This window comes from Nicotiana sylvestris, chromosome 2, assembly GCF_000393655.2.
Source record: "Nicotiana sylvestris chromosome 2, ASM39365v2, whole genome shotgun sequence".
Lineage (NCBI taxonomy): Eukaryota > Viridiplantae > Streptophyta > Magnoliopsida > Solanales > Solanaceae > Nicotiana > Nicotiana sylvestris.
The window spans coordinates 129,667,474-129,685,399 of NC_091058.1; the positions used below are offsets into that span (position 1 = coordinate 129,667,474).

The window sequence follows — 17,926 nt, forward strand, 5'->3', positions numbered from 1 at the left end:
TTCATTATGAGAACAAGCAACACATGAGAATTCCTGAAGAATCTTCTAGTTCTTTAGTATATGCTTATCTGAATTCTCAAATAGCTCATTTAAAAATGGCAAATGAAAACTTCAAGTTTATCATGTCATGTGCTATCTCTTAGTAAACTTCTGGTTTACTATGGCATAAACTTTTGCTTTAGTAAACTTCTGGTTTACTGTGATACATGATATAGTACAAATTAAAGAATAAGGCGGGTAACTTCTCACATACATATTATTTTACCCCCTATGATTGTGGAAACATGAAGATTATCAATCTTCCAATCATTTGTAGTCTCAATATGATAGTCATTTGTATTAGTAAACTTCAGGTTTACTACAACATATGTTTTGACCATAATCATATAATATGAATGACATATTTGTATATAAGCTCTTCGAGAGCCTTCATTTATTATCCACAATCTAATATTTATCTGGCACTACTGGTGTCATGTATTCTTTAGGCAAACATTTAGCTCTTCAGGAGTTGTTGATACATTTTGTACTATCAAATATTGCTCAGACACTGCTGGTGTCATGAGAGAAAATCACAATCAAATAAACAATGTAAAACAATTGTTTAAGCACACGAAAACTCCTCTTCATAATATTTTTCCACTTCAGGAGGCAATTTCAATTGTGTTACTTCTTCAGGAGCAAATTTAAAATACGAAATATTGAGTATATATTCTCTCAATTATATTAACTCTTCTGGAGGTGAATTGTAATGTATTCACATCAAGAGCGCGTTCATATTTACCCGACTTATTAGTATTGTCACATTCACTTCAGGGAATGGATTAATATTATCAAAAGTTCTCATCCTTCAGGAAATCGAACATAATTATCTGAATGCGCATTAATCACATCAAATTGTGATGCCTCAACCTCTTTTAAAATATTTACTACTTCAGGAGCAAATCAAGGCGTGCATTTAATATAGAGAATATTTATGTAGCTTATCTTCAATTGTAACCATAGAAAGCCTAAATTATCACTTCTGGTGATCATAGACATATACCACTTCTGGTGGTTAACAAAATATAATTACAATGAGATATATGAAATATAACTACTTCTGGTGGTTGTATATTTCTTGCAAACTCTGCTAGAGTTTAAGTTGATCTAATAATATTATCCATATTCTTCAAAATGACATAAATAAGATATATTATAGTAAACATCATTATCAAATCATAATTTTTTCTTTATGTACAACAATTACATAACCATACTATCTATTACAAACAACAAAAATTAAAATATTTACATTTCTATAGATTCACCACCGATTACATGACTTGTTTCTCCTTCTGGGAGTGCAAGGTAATCAGTTACATCCAAATGCATGAAGTCTAAATTATCTTCAGAAATAAAATTTGCTTCAGCATTTTTCTCTGTCTTCTTTAGGGAGGCTTGAATAAAGCTCAACCAGGTGCTTTGGCGTACGACAGGTACGTGACCAGTGCCCTTTTTCTCCACATCTATAGCATGCATTTTCTGCATTTGGTGCTTGCACCGCTTCATGCTTTTGTTCCTTCCTTTTCCACTGCTGGTGGTGAGGAGTGTTCTTTGGTGCATTATTATTACCATGATTAGAGTTTCTTTCCCGACCACGACCATGACCACGACTGGGGCCACGACCTTTTCCACGTTTAGCCTGGTGGAAGTTCGTCTCATTCACTTCAGGGAATGGACAAGAACCAGTAGGTCGGCTTTCATGATTTTTCATTAATAGCCCATTATGTTGCTCGGCTATAAGAAGATGTGAGATAAGTTCAGAATACTTTTTAAATCCCATCTCTCGATATTGCTGCTGCAGGAGCATATTCGAGGCATGAAAAGTGGTGAAAGTTTTCTCCAACATATCATGATTAGTAATATTATCACCATATAACTTCAATTGGGAAATAATTCTAAACATAGCAGAATTATACTCACTGATAGATTTAAAATCTTGTAGCCTTAGATGAGTCCAATCATATCGTGCATGTGGAAGAACGACCATCTTCAGGTGGTCATATCTATCTTTCAAATTATTCTACAGTATGACTGGATCTTTAACAGTAAGATATTCCATTTTCAGACCCTCATCATGGTGAGACGTAGGAATATCATTGTTTTGGCACGGTCTTGGTTTGATGCCTGATTTTTGTCTTTGATGGTGTCTGCCAGACCCATCGCATCAAGATGAATTTCAGCATCAAGTACCCAAGATATGTAGCTTTTGCCCGATATATCTAGGGCTACAAATTCAAGTTTAGAAATATTTGACATTATTTAGGAAAAGAAAGTTCTTATCTCAGATGCTTTCAAAATATTTGCTCGAGATGGCAGAGTCTCGTGCTGATAACGTGTTATAAAATAAAGACTATAAAGTAAAGACAAGTATAGAGAGAAACTGATATATTATTCGAATTCAAACCGATGTACATAATGAACTGAAATCTCTTCTATTTATAGAAGAAAAGAAGCTGTTGTGTAAGCTGTTACTATACCAGATATGGATAATCTTCTACTGAGAGCAATGTTTATCCATAACAGAGAACTGAAAGGATAAACTTATTATACCCGATATGGATAATCTTCTACCGGGGGTAATGTTTATCCATAACTGGGTACTGAAAGGATAAGCTTATTATACCTGATATGAATAATCTTCTACCGGGGATAATATTTATCCATAACTGGGTACTGAAAGGATAAGCTTATTATACCCGATATGGATAATCTTCTACCGGGGTAATGTTTATCCATAACTGGGTACTGAAAGGATAAACTTATTATAACCAGTATGGATAATCTTCTACCGAGGGTAATGTTTATCCATAACCGGGTATCGAAGTGATAAGCTTCTTCAGGAAGCTTATTTCCAATAGAGTACTTAAATAGATAAACATATTTACGGTGGAGTCTCATATGGATAAATTTCTTCAGGAAGCTTATTTACAACGAAGTAATAAATGAATATCCATAATATAATATATTTATAACAAAATAGAAAATCTCAACGCCACATACAGCTTGTGGCTCAAAATTGTTTTCTGCCTCTGACGTGGCATACCACCCTGTATTTTACACTTTCTGCACGTAGTTTCCAAAAACAAGTTGATGATAATCCCCAAATTATTTTTTGAAAAAGAAAAATTCTCACACGGCCTAATTCGAATTTAACGGCTTTAAATTATGTTTATCAAAATAAAGTTAGTATTAATTAGATTTGATTATGTTCATATTAATCAACTAATCGTTAGAGCCGCCTTATATGGATCTGTATAATCATTTTGCTTTTGTTTAGCTATAATACGAAAATTTATCGAATAAAAAATTGATTTAGTTCAATTGATTAGTGATTAGATATGACATGGTATATTTTTGCTTATCGAGGACATGATGTACAAGTCGAAAATTAGGATTGTAGGTCAGTAAATAGTCAAACGTCACTTTTTATTATACTAGTAATATTAGTATTATTTTTTGCATTCTCTTATTCTTAGATTTATAGTATTATCTGTTATTTCTTTTGCTTCGATCGTCTTATTATTTTTACTGATTCTTTTTCTTCTCTACTTTTTTTGAGCACATACACTATTCTTTTCTTACCCCACAATAAATAATAAATTATAAATCTGAATCAACCACCACTACTCAAAGTCCTACCCGAATGTGCCTAATACACTGTTGATATTCATGATGAATTTCATCTTTAAAGTTAACTCATTATATTTTTAAAATTATATATTTAAATTTTAATATTGATAAAAATTAAATACGTAGATTTTTGCATAATATTAATTTTAAAAAAAATTGAGATGTAGTTGTGACACACACATAGGGTGTTTGTGTGTGTCGGGGGTTGTATGTGTATGTGTCAGATCTGTGGGGAGTAACAGGAGAGTGAATCCCCAAAATCACCGGATTTGTTTGTTGGATTATGTTTTCTCTTTTTTCTAACTTTGTCTTAGGAAATTGAAAAAGTGCATAGCAGGAAACACCAAATATGTCGGAACTAAAAGACCCAGCCATCAAACTGTTCGGTAAAACCATTCAGTTGCCAGATATTCAAGAATCTCTTCAAGATGATTCTTCGCCTGAGGAGACCAACGAAGAAGAAGAAGAAGAAGATGTACAAACTCACAAGGTATGGATTGCAGCTTTTTGCATTTAGAGTGGAAGACTGTTGTTGACTTTCCATTTGACTCAGGTTCAGCTCATTCAGGAGCATTTACGTTAGGGTTTTGAACGAGAGACAAATTATATACTCTACTTCTTTCAATAGATTTAGAATAAATCCTTTAAAGGAAAGACCGTAGCTTTGAGTTTTTGTTGAAATTTGTCGATTTATATATTAATTAGCTCTTAAATTTATTTGGGGTTCCTTCGTGTTTTCAATTTTCAGCTCCTTATCTCCTCGAATGCTTAGTTTTTCTAATGGAAAGTTATTAAGTAATTTTACAATGGATTTAACTTATATCTACTGAAAATGTAATACAATTTTTTTTTTAAAGATCAGTGCAATTTAACATGCTATAGAGGGTTACTTGCCTATTTTTTAGGTTACTTAATTCCAATTATTATAAGTAGTTATCTCTAATGATCTTTTAAATTGCTTGATAGTGTAAAAATTATTAAGGTATAGAAGTTGAACTCTTTTACAATTGTTTGGAGATTCATTAGAGTTCAAGTTAATTCCATCAATCAAACCATCATGGTTCAACATTTTTCACATCTCTATATCTAAGATTTGTTTTACTTTCCTATGTTTGATTCCTATAATAAGCAATCTATTAGCCTGAAAACATGGTTTAATTTCAGACTTGCTAAATGGGAAAAGTTTTAAGTTTTGGCTAGCCAACTGAGAAACTTTTTCTTCATAACTTTTATTTGTGTAATGGTATGAACACTCTACTTCCAAGCTCAGAGAGTACAGATACTTAATTTGTTATTCACTCGTGTACTTAGTCCCCCCTGGTTACTTTCCTCATTATATAACTTACTATAGCTTCTTGTTTATCCTTTGGCCTCAACATTTCTCTCGACAACTTTTCATGCTTCTTAACGATGAAGAATCTTGGTTGTTCCTTTTCTTTTGAGATCTCCCAAGTTTCCAATAATTTGAATAGAAGAGTTTGCCGACTCAATTTACTCCTCTGTGAAAATGCATCACTCATGCAGGATGACTTTGGAGGACACCTGGATGATGATAAGGATGAGATGGGAACTTTGACTGGCAAGGAGTTACAGGATCAGAATTCAGATCAATCGAGAAGTGATACTATAGAGGGGCCACCTGTTGATAACGACGGTTCAACAAGACCTTCAAAAAGTGAAGAAGAGCAGGGCGAAGCAAGTAATTCGCAAGAGAAAATCCTCAAAAGGCCAGATAAGATACTTCCATGTCCCCGGTGTAACAGCATGGAAACCAAATTTTGTTATTTCAACAATTACAATGTGAGCCAGCCTAGACACTTCTGCAAGAATTGCCAGAGATATTGGACAGCTGGTGGGACCATGAGGAATGTGCCTGTAGGTGCCGGTCGTCGCAAAAACAAGAACTCAATTTCACATTACCGACAAATATCTGTCCCTGAAACGCTTCCCAATGCACAAACAGATTATCCAAACGGAATCCAGCAACCTATTCTTGCATTTGGCTCCCATAAGCCACTCTGTGAATCAATGGCTTCAGTTTTGAACATTGCTGACAAAACAATGCATAATTGTCCACCAAATGGCTTCCATAAACCAGAAGAGTCCAGGGTTCAAGTTAGTTACGGAGCTGGAGATAATGGAGATGACCATTCCAGAAGATCTTCAGTCTCTGCCGCAAATTCAGAGGATGAAGTTAACAAAATCGGACCTGACCTGCTAAGGAAGAACTGCCCTAGCTTTCCGCCTTACTTGGCTTGCTATCCTGGGGCTGCTTGGCCATATCCGTGCAGTTCTGTCCATTGGACCTCTGCAGTCCCTCCTCCTGGTTATTGCCCTCCTGTCTTTCCTATACCGTTTTACCCAACAGCTGCTTATTGGGGTTATAATGTAGCAGGTTCTTGGAATGTCCCTTTGGCGTCCCCACCTACTGCTTCCCTAACCCAAACACCTCCAACATCTGGTCCTAATTCTCCATTGGGGAAACACTCAAGGGATGAAAACATACTAAAACCGCTGAACAGCAAGGAAGAGCCCTCAAAAGAGAGTAATCATGAGAAGTGCCTCTGGGTTCCAAAAACTCTGCGGATTGATGATCCAGGAGAGGCTGCAAAGAGTTCTATATGGGCGACATTGGGAATAAAACATGATAGTGTTGATTCGGTTGGTGGAAGTCCTTTCAGTGCATTTCAGTCGAAGAATGACGGAAACAATAGTGTTTCAGAAAACTCTACTGTATTACAAGCAAATCCAGCAGCATTGTCTCGCTCACTAAATTTCAATGAGGGCTTATAAGCAGTTGTAGAATCATTGAGAATGTTAAATATCAGAAAATGATGGCAAGGCGGCACAACAATTTTTCAGCTCAGTAACTCTTATCTACTGTTACCTGTCACGACATATTTTCGTTAGAGCCAGTTCTTCACGCGGTAGTGTTTGTGAAAGTGTAGGGTAGATTCCTTTATTACTTTCAAATCGGAGTAGATGAATCTCTAGCAGCTGATTTCTCCTTTTTGTGTGAAAAAGAAAGGTGCTTTTTGGATGATAGTGTTTTGTTTTTTCTCTTTTTCATTTTTTCCCCACTTTGTTAGTTGATGTACATACTTGTATTTGAGAAAGTGAGAGGTAAACTAGGCTGTTTGTGTAATAAATTCACAATGTGATGAATAAGTTGAAGGTAAATTAAATGTTCTATTATTTGCTTTATCATTTGTTGTGAACGTTATTATGAATTCACTGTCCTATATATTTCCTGAGGTTGCTTTAATGAGTTATTTTAGCTCATCTCTAAGAGATGTATCTTTGCTTATTTGAAGAACCTTACCTTGCAATTCTTCCTCTAGGTGTCAGCCTTTCATGATTGTAAATTGAAGGGTAATGCATAATTTAAACTCTGTATGGTGCTTATTATACTATCTTTTCAGAGGAAGGCATAAAGGAGTTAATTCCATCCATAGCAGTAATGTATTAAGTTGCAGAAGGCTGTGCAAGAGAGACTCGGTGCATCTTTATCTTTAGCAGGAGTTCATTCTATTGAAGAAGAGACACCGCCATTTTAGTGCCAGCTCGCCAAGGGCAAAGGTAATGACTAATTTAAATGTTTCATCGTCCTTCTCCTCTTGATTAGTATACTTGTCAACCCTTCTCCATATGTATGAACAAATAGAGCCATAGAGCAATCAAGACCATGTTGTTGGGCTCATGCCCATGTTGTCCAGCCAAAGGTCCAATGGCCTAATCCTATTCTCTTTTGGTTTCCATTCCTATTTGGAATTGGATTCGATTTATTCTTATACTGAGTGGGTTTTGGCTTTAAGAGAAAGCACCACTCATAATCTATAAATATGACAACCTTGGAGAATTATTCTATACTCATTGATACAAGTCTTTAAAAGATTTAAGCACATAAGAGTGGTTTTTGAGAGAGCTTTCGTCAAGAGAGAAGAGAGAAGAAAAATATTTGTTTTGCTGCAGATTTTTATTCCAATAAGCCAACATTCAAATCACGTTTTCCGATTCGTTAACCGTTGGATCGGGCTGAAATTTTGACTGAGTGTTCGTAACATCTTGGTCTTGGATTTGAACGGTGGAGATCGGATTTGGTGGCTCGTAGCATCTGATTACGAGTCTCGAACAGCAACTTCGTTTTGTGGATTATACTCTTTCTTCAATTGATTAGTTGTTGCTATTGTTGCTCCGTGTTTGGCACTTGTTGTGTAGCCAGTTTGGAGAACTTTTGTAACCCTCTTATTGTTATAGTGGAGTTTTTTGGATCTTTGTGATCCCGTGGTTTTTACCTTCGATTTGAAGAGTTTTCCACGTTAAAATTTGGTGTTCTTTATCTTCTTTATTTTCGGGTTTGCCTCTTCCTCGTCATAACAGTGGTATCAGAGCCTTGGTTATTTATCCGGGTTGTTACGGAATGGAGGCAAATATGAGCAAGATGGTATGTTTAAATGGGAGAAATTATAATATTTGGAGAAGCAAGATGAAAGACTTGTTGTTCGTGAAGAAGATGCATCTACCCATTTTTTCAGCTCATAAACCCGAGAGTATTTCCGATGAAGATTGGGATTTCGAGCACCAACAAGTATGTGGATATATACGACAATGGGTTGAAGATAATGTTCGCAACCATATTGTGAACGAGATACATGCGAGATCATTGTGGGAAAAGTTAGAGACTCTTTATGCTTCAAAAATCGGGAACAACAAATTATTTTTGCTAAAGCAATTGATGACCTTTAAATACAAGGAAGGGAGCCCTATCCTTGATCACACAAATAATTTTCAGGGCGTCCTTGATCAGCTATCTGGAATGGGAGTTAATTTTGATGATGAGATACAAGGATTTTGGCTTCTTAATACTCTGTCAGACTCTTGGGAAACTCTTCGTGTTTCTTTGACAAATTCAGCTCTTGGAGGTAAGGTGACCATGGAATATGCCAATAGTGGTGTGTTGAACGAGGAAGTAAGGAGAAAATCTCAGAGTTCGTCCTCACAAGCAGATATCTTGGTTACAGAAGACCGGGGGATAGATAGAACAAGAGGCTCAAGGAATAGAGGTAAAAGTAGAAGTAAGTCAAGGTCCAAATACTATAATATTACATGCAACCACTGTGGCAAAAAAAGGACACATCAAAAGGTTTTGCCGCAAGTTGAATCAAGACACTAGAGAAGTAAAGAAAGCTGAAAATAACGAGAACAATGTTGCTGCTATTGTTCGAGATGACCTTCTTTTTGCTTATGATGAAAACGTCATCAATTTGGTATCCCATGAGACGAGCTGGATAGTAGATTCTGGAGCTACCTCACATGTCACACCAAGAAAAGACTTTTTCTCATCTTATACTCTTGTTGATTTTGGAGTGTTAAAAATGGGCAATGCCAGTGAAGTTAAGGTGTTTGGTGTTGGTACAGTTTGTTTGAAAACTAATAATGGTTCAACGTTAGTTCTCCAAGATGTCAAGCATGCTCCAGACTTTCCTTTCAATTTGATCTCCGCAGGAAGATTAGACGATGAAGGTTACCATAATGCCCTCTTTAATGGCCAATGGAAGCTCACCAAGGGCTCGTTAGTGGTGGCTCGAGGAGTCAAGTCTGGTTATTTATATGTGACACAACTCTATTCTTAATGACTCAATAAAGCTGGTGGAAAGTGATACTTTCTCAGAATTGTGGCATCGAAGATTGAGTCATATGAGTGAGAGGGGGATTACGTGTTTGGCCAAGAAAATTTTGCTTTCTGGAGTGAAACAAGCAAAGCTGAAAATGTGCATACATTGTTTAGCTGGCAAGCAGAAAAAGGTTTCCTTTCATAGCCATCCTCCCTCAAGAAAGCCCGATTTATTGGAGCTAGTACACTCTGATTTGTGTGGTCATTTTAAAGTAAAGTCAAAAGGTGGTGCACTTTACTCTGTGACCTTCATTGATGATCATTCTCGTAAGCTCTGGGTGTATCCTTTGAAATCTAAAGATCAAGCACTTAGCGTGTTTAAGGAATTTCAGGTCTTAGCTGAGAGACAAACGGGGAGGAAATTAAAATGTATTCGCACTGACAATGATGGTGAATATTGTGGTCCATTTGATAACTATTACAAGGAAAAAGGAATTCGTCATCAGAAAACTCCGCCCAAGACACCTCAATTGAATGGTTTGGCAGAGAGGATGAATAGAACTCTAGTTGAGAGAGTTAGATGCTTACTTTCAGAGGCTAAACTTTCAAATACATTTTGAGCGGAAGCACTTAACACTGTTGCCTATGTTATCAATTTGTCTTCTACAGTTGCTTTGGATGGTGATATCCCAGACAGAGTTTGGTTTGTCAAAGATGTTTCTTATGATCACTTGAGAGTTTTTGGGTGTAAAGCTTGTGTGCATGTTCCTAAAGATGAGATATCGAAACTAGATGTCAAAACTAAGCAGTGCATCTTTATCGGTTATGGTCAAGATGAGTTTGGGTATCGTTTTTATGATCCAGTTGACAATAAAATTATTAGAAGTCGTGATGCAATATTCTTTGAAAAGCAAACTATTGAAGATATTGACAAAGCTGAGAAGATAGATTCTCAGAGTAATGAGAGCTTAGTTGATATTGATCCAGTTTCAATTTCTAAGGCACGTATCGCACATGAAGGAACCCAAGACAATGATGGAGATAGTGATCAAGATCAAAATGATCATCATGGTGTAGATGTTATGGATGCTCCAGTTGATAAAGTTGTGGTTGATCAGCAACCAATTCCTGCATAGGTAACTACTCCAAATGCTCCTAAAACCTCTCTTAGAAGATCTATAAGGGAGAAGCAAAAATACATGCGCTATCCTCCTGATGAGTATGTACTTTTGACTGACATGGAGAACCTGAGAATTATGATGAAGTCATGCAAGATACTCACAAAGATCAGTGGATCGAAGCGATGGAAGATGAGATGAAGTCACTCCATGAGAATGACACATATGAGTTAGTGAAATTGCTGAAAGGTAAGAGAGCTTTATCTAACAAATGGATATTCAGAATAAAGCAAAATAACCATAACTCTGCGCCTAGATACAAGGCGAGGTTAGTTGTTAAAGGTTTTGGCCAGAAGAAGGGAGTTGACTTTGATGAAATTTGCTCCCCTGTTGCGAAGTTGTCTTCTATTCGCGTGGTTCTAGGCTTAGCTGCAAGTCTAGATTTAGAGGTTGAGCAGATGGATGTCAAGACTGCTTTTCTTCATGGTGATTTAGATGAGGAGATTTATATGGAGCAACCTGAGGGTTTTGTAACTAAGGGAAAAGAAAATTATGTCTGCAAATTGAAAAAGAGCCTATATGGATTGAAACAAGCTCCAAGGCAATGGTATTTAAAGTTTGAATCTGTCATATAAGAACAAGGGTACAAGAAAACTTCTTTAGACCACTGTGTATTCTTCCAAAAGTTCTCTGATGATGATTTTATTATTTTATTATTTTATGTGGATGACATGCTTATTGTTGGCAAGAATAAATCCAGAATTGTAGTCCTTAAGAAGCAGCTGAGCAAATCGTTTGCGATGAAGGAGGGCCAGCAAAAAAAATTTTGGGCATTCAAATCCACCGACACAGAGATAAAAAGGAGTTATTTCTGTCCCAAAAGCAATACATTGAGAAAGTACTCAAGAGGTTCAATATGACAGATGCAAAAGTGGTTAGTACTCCTCTTGATAAACACTTCAAATTGAGTATTAGTCAGAGTCCATCTACTGATGAAGAGAAAAAGGAGATGCCTCGTATTCCTTACTCTTCTGCCGTTGGTAGCTTGATGTATGTTATGGTTTGCACTAGACCAGATATTGCACATGTCGTTGGTACTGTTAGTAGATTCCTTTCTAATCCTGGAAAAGAACATTGGGATGCAGTAAAATGGATATTAAGGTATTTGAAAGGTACTGCAGATTTGAAGCTGTGTTTTGGCAATAACAAGCCTGAACTTGTTTGTTACACAGACTCTGATTTAGGAGGCAATCTTGATAATTCAAGATCCACTTCCGGTTATTTGATCACTTTTGCAGGGGGAGCTATTTCTTGGCAATCTAGACTACAGAAGTGCATAGCTCTATCCACCACAGAAGCCGAATATATTGTTGTCACAGAAGGTGCCAAAGAACTATTATGGATGAAGAAGTTTATTAATGATCTTGGCTTTGAGCAGCCAATGTATATTTTATTTTGTGATAATCAGAGTGCTATCTGTCTCACCAAGCACTTCGCTTTTCATTCTAAGACCAAACATATAAATAGAAAGTATCATTGAATAAGAATGGTCGTGGAAGAAAAATTATTTGAGGTTGAGAAGATACACACTAATGAAAATCCTTCGGATATGCTGACAAAGGCGGTGGTTGTAGATAAACATGAATTTTGTAAAAAATTGGCAGGCATGAAGCCTGTTAATAGTTCCTCTACTTAAAGACACATTTGGCCCCTTAGCTGGAGGGGGAGTTTGTTGGGCTCATGCCCATGTTGTCCAGCCAAAGGCCCAATGGCCTAATCCTATTCTTTTTTGGTTTCCATTCCTATTTGGAATTGGATTCGGTTTATTTCTATTTTGAGTGGGTTTTGGCTTTAAGAAAAAGCACCACTCATGATCTATAAATAGGACAACCTTGGAGAATTATTCTCTGCTCATTGATACAAGTCTTTGAAAGAGTTAATCACATAAGAGTGGTTTTTGAGAGAGCTTTCGTCAAGAGAGAAGAGAGAAGAAAAATATTTGTTTTGCTGCAGATTTTTATTCTGACCAGCCAACATTCAAATCACGTTTTCCGATTCGTTAACTGTTGGATCGGGCTGAAATTTTGACTAAGTGTTCGTAACATCTTGGTCTTGGATTTGAATGGTGGAGATCGGATTTGGTGGCTCGTAGCATCTGATTACGAGCCTCGAACAGCAGCTTCATTTTGTGGATTATACTCTTTCTTCAATTGATTAGTTGTTGTTCTTGTTGCTATTGTTGCTCCGTGTTTGGCACTTGTTGTGTAACCAATTTGGAGAACTTTTGTAACCCTCTTATTGTTATAGTAGATTTTTTTGGATCTTTGTGATCCCGTAGTTTTTACCTTCGATTTGAAGGGTTTTGCACGTTAAAATTTGGTGTTCTTTATCTTCTTTATTTTCGGGTTTGCCTCTTCCTCATCATAACACATGTTACCAGTAGATTAGCTATGTAATGACTGATTTTATCGTGTCCTTATGAAGCAAATTATCCATGGTCTTGATTTCCATGCAGGGGCGGATGTATAGGTAAGATAAAGGGGCACGTAAACCCATGGTCTCTTGATAAAATTAATATTTTATGTACATATTTTTTAAAATTGGTATAATATTAATTGTTGGCATTCATGCTCCAAGAAGGTTGATAGGGTACTTGGTTGAAGGTTGTGTTGTTTATCTAGAGGAATAGGGATCATTTCCACTTAATACATTTTTTCTTCCTTTTTTTGGTTGTGCACCCATGTACTAAATATTCTAGATCCGCCTCCGTCTCCAGGCTGAGCAAAGGGCAAGGGCGGATTTACCTTAGCCGAAGCGGTGTCACGTGACACTGCTTCGTCGAAAATCTTTACTAATTATTTGTATATAATTCAAATGAAAAACCAAGAAACAGATAAAACGGAATAAAGTGACACCACTTGTCATAAAGAGCTTTGTAGCATAAATGGTTAGAGACTGGAGAATTCTATGTGAGGGTGTGAGTTCGAACTTTTGTAGGCCCATTTAATATTTTAATACTTTTATGCCTCATCTAAAAAGTATCCTGTGTCATAACTAAAGAGACCAGCACAATACAATTTTTCTTCCTTTGTTACTTGTATTTTTTTATTAATATTTTTTAAAATATGATATTATATTTATTTATTTATTTATTCACGTCTAATAGTGACATTGCTTACAAAAATTCGTGCGTACGCTACTGGCAAAGGGACTGCGTGAAACCGGACCAGGCCTCATTCTTATTCAATAAGAAAATTCTAAGATGTGAAAAATTTTCATTCATTATTGCACAGAAGAGAGCATTTGGAATAAAATTTCATGTGTTTCATTAACTGAACTCTAAGATTAAGGGTTAGTAAATGACGGTGTGGCAAAAGAGCAACAACTTCTCAGCCCTATTGCCTAGTTAAAGTTGTTTTCCTGGCTGCGAAGAAAGATGAAGCATGGCAAAATAATTAGCCTTTTATACTAAGGATGTGTTTGGTATGAAGGACGTTTTTCAAATTTTTCATGTTTAGTTGGCTTAAATAATTTAGAAAATATTTTCCTTATTGACTGATCATTTTACTACCCTACCAAAAGGAGGGAAAATATTTTCAAAATTTTCTTTAACCTTCCCCACCCACCCCCAGTCGACACCCTCGCTACCTCGCCACCGAAACCTCAGACCTACCACCCTGCATCTGACCTTACGCCAACCAACCCCGCCACAGCACCCTCCGCACACCTTTCGGTTGCCTTCCCCAATTAACCCCATGTCTCGCCACCCCTTCCCTCGCCTTCAGTCCCCCAACTCCTACCACCCTCCTTTGCTTGCCCTCGGACCTCGGGGCTCAAAACTCGAACCCAAAGGTTAAAGGGTCGAGGTTTGGGTTAGGGTTTGAGGTCGGGTTCAGGGTAAAGGTTGGGGGTCAAGGGATGGGCAAAGACGTATCCAACATTTTAAAAGTATGGGTGAAATACTATCTTTAGATAAATATATGATTTGACAATATATTTTACAATGACCCAAGTTGACGAGCAAACTCTAATATAATTAGTCCTCGACGAGTTTTCATGCTTTGAAAACTATCATTAATTTAATAGAATCATTACTTACGATTTTAAATATAAAAAGGAGTATGATCTATCCCTCTACTATGATAAATTATTTAAAGTTATCCTCCGTTATACTATTGGACCATAAAACTCTTTGTCGTCTTACTATCCTAACAAATGTATCCTTAATTGGACGGAGGGGACACGTGGTACCCATCCGTGCCCTTTTTACATCTGGGCACATATTAAGCGATTCGCTCCACGAAACACCCATATCCATAACCCGTAACCCGTGATTTATAACACAAAATAAACTCCAACCCTAAGTTATACTCCTACAACCATTTCCATCAAACCCTCTATGCTCTAAGCTCCATCAAGATTGCCCATTACAACAATTTCATCATAAATTTCTTTTTCTATTAGTGGTGGTAAAAGTGGGTCAAGTGTCGGAGTCTAGTGCCACATCAAAGAGGAGGTGCCATTATGGAGAGATTGCCAACCACTTCTGATTTACCACACCTCAAAATCTCGGAAAGAGATTCTATAAATGTGCTAAACCTGAAGTAAGTTGAAATTTTTCATTTGTTTAGTTTGTTAATTGTTTGTACAAAAATTGGATTTTTATTCCTTCTAACCTAATTATTGTTCATTATCGTTAGAATGAGTCGTGTGGATATTTGAAATGGCAAGATGAACCTTTTTCGGACCGAGCATTGATAGAAATCAGTAAGTTGCAATTTAAATTAGATCCTGCTAGTGTTACAATCAATATGTTGAAGCAATTGTTGGAGTCTTACAAGTTAGAAAGGGACAAATTGTTGAAAATAGTTTAAGATTTGGAGGTTGCAAAAAATGATGGAGTGAACAAAGCACGGAAAATCGAAGATAAAGTGGTTAAGATAAAGATGTTTATTTCCATTTCAATTGCACTTTTTGTTGGATTTGTTGCGGCAATGTGGATGAAGTAAATTTTGTAAAAGAAAGATGGCATATGCTCCATATTTCACTTCCTAGTTCTTGTAATACTTAGACGCTTCTATGCTCTTAATATGGCATCCAAACTCAGTAATTACATCACCAAAAATGGCATCCAATTTCAGTTAGATTAATATGGTATCCAATTTCAGTAATTAAATCACCAAAAATATACACTTCTTCATAGTAACTCCAGTAATTACATCACCCAAAACACACACTAAAAAACTATAATTACAGTAATTACATCACTAGATCATAATATGATATCCAGACAACATTCAGAACCAATTATTAATCACAGAATACTAAATGGGAGATAATTGACTATAAGTTTGTAGTAAATACATCACACACACACAACAAAAATTCAGCTTTGTCTTTATTTTTTTCTCTTTGATTTCAGCTTCCCAATTCTTTCTTGCCCTTGTTTTTCCAACTGATTTGCAGTCACAACAGCCTTCCTCTTCCGCTGTAATGTTGGGGATGAATTTGTTAGATCTGTTGGCACAATAACACTACTGTGATCATCAGTGAAGTTAATTGACCTTGCTCCAGCTGGTATTCAGACCTGTTGTCTCATCCTGAGCCTTTTAGTTACTTCTGATATAACTCTTGGCCTAAGTACAACATCTTCTTCATATCTAACTCTTGACCTAAGCATTCTTCCAGGTGTATGCATGAACCTAAGCCCAGTGTTCTAACTTGGTTGAGTGGCTTGAGGTGCTGAACAATTGATATCATTTTCAACTTGAGGTGCTGAACTGTCCTGACTTGGTTCAGCTTCACGGAGTACCATAAAAAAAGTTGGCATTTGGCTTTGCCCTTCAAAAAAGTACCATCTAGTTGGCCTTTGGCTTTGCCCTTCAAAAAAGTACCATCCAGACCAATAAAAGGTCTCAATCCTAGATTGAAACCCATCTTCAAAGCATATAAACACACATACATCCTCAAGAACCTTCGGTTTCCTTCTTCAATGCACTTTTTGGAAGTGTAACAACCACATCACTACCAGGGTTATTTTCCCTCAATTTATTGGCATAAGCCTCAAGTTTATTGTACTCATCTGAAAAACTACCATCTAGTAACTCCAATATTGTCCTCTTTGCCCTCTTGCACTTCCCATGACTAACATTTAGCTCAAAGATTCTCTTCAAATCTAACATCAACTCCCTAACTTAGGATTATCTTGTAACTTCTTCTTGAAATAATGTGCAATAGTACTAAAATCAACAATTTTGTTATCAAATGCAGTGCCACAATCATGTTCAGCATTTAAAGTCTTGATTTTAACCCCCACCAAACTTTTCTTTTGATATTTAACAAATAAAGGGACATCCAACAATATCACAACTATACCTAAGCCTTTCTAGGTCACTCTTCTCCAGTTTTAATCTTTTCTTATTAGTCAGAGAATATAACTTCATACACTTCCTAGCTTCTGGTATATCCTTAAAGGACATACCTTTGTATAACTCTTTGTAGTCACTAAGTTTTTCAATTATTTTCCTTTTCTTTTGTGCTTTAAGTGCTTCTAATGAAAAAGTGCAGATTATTCAGGCAACACAAATATACTTTATTAACAAAGACAAAAAATAAACCCCATATAATCCCATAAAATCCCACAAAACAGAGAACCCCAACGAAAAATAAGCAACAAAGGTGTAAAACATGCATCCAAACACTAGAAATAGACAAGAAATAAGAATATATAACTGAAATTGCAGAAACTTAAGTTGGATGTAGATGGCAGTCAACAGAGAAGAGAGAGGTTAAAGAATTCTAGAGAGTGAAAGAGAAAGAAGAGAAAATGAATGAAATGGGTTTATTTTGTGTTATAAATCACGGTTACAGGTTATGAATATGGGTGTTTCGTGGAGCGGATAGCTTAATATGTGCCCAGATGTAAAAAGGGCACGGATGGGTGCCACATATCCCCTCCGTCCAATTAAGGATACATTTGTTAGGATAGTAAGACGACATCGAGTTTTATGGTCCAATAGTATAACGGGGAACAATTTTAAACAATTTATCATAGTAGAGGGACAGATCATACCCTTTTCCGTTTTAAATATCTTACATTATATATAGCAAGCTAAAAATTATTAAAAAAAATTCTTCGTCCATCCTATTACGTAGATCTTTTTATGTACTTATATTTAAATATAGATACGTGATTTGCATTATTAGTTTATGATTATAGTGGGAGTTTAAGATTAATTTTATTATCCTTTTCAGGTACTTTATTTCTTGACAAATATAAGCATTTTTGAGAGATTAACCTTTCAACTTTGAAAAGATTTCATGAAATATTTTAGCGAAAGGTTTTTTAAAAAAAATAACTTAAGGTCGACTAACCAAAAAAGAAACAACAAAGAAACAGAAGCATGTTTAATTAAAAAATCTAAAGGAGCAAGTAAGGAATGAACCCATGACCTTGGGGTCAATAGTGCACTCATTGACCACTAGGCCAAAGTGCCCACTTGAGCATGGGTTCACACAT

At 36.2% G+C, this 17,926-nt stretch overlaps 1 protein-coding gene across 1 annotated transcript; it reads left to right on the forward strand.

Annotated features, from left to right (window-relative positions):
• The first annotated feature begins 3,896 nt into the window (after nt 1-3,896).
• Nucleotides 3,897-6,879, forward strand: LOC104224362 (cyclic dof factor 1-like). The gene is made up of 2 exons (XM_009775993.2): nt 3,897-4,165; nt 5,200-6,879. Exons 1-2 carry the CDS (start codon nt 4,025-4,027, stop codon nt 6,466-6,468), a joined length of 1,410 nt encoding a protein of 469 aa, XP_009774295.1. The 5' UTR covers nt 3,897-4,024; the 3' UTR covers nt 6,469-6,879.
• The last annotated feature ends 11,047 nt before the right edge of the window (nt 6,880-17,926 follow it).

Excerpts from the sequence above, each read along its gene's own strand:
- LOC104224362 (XM_009775993.2), top strand. The coding sequence starts at position 4,025 with ATGTCGGAACTAAAAGACCCAGCCATCAAACTGTTCGGTAAAACCATT. Across the intron at positions 4,166-5,199 it reads AAGATGTACAAACTCACAAG|GATGACTTTGGAGGACACCT; the intron begins GTATGGATTGCA and ends TCACTCATGCAG.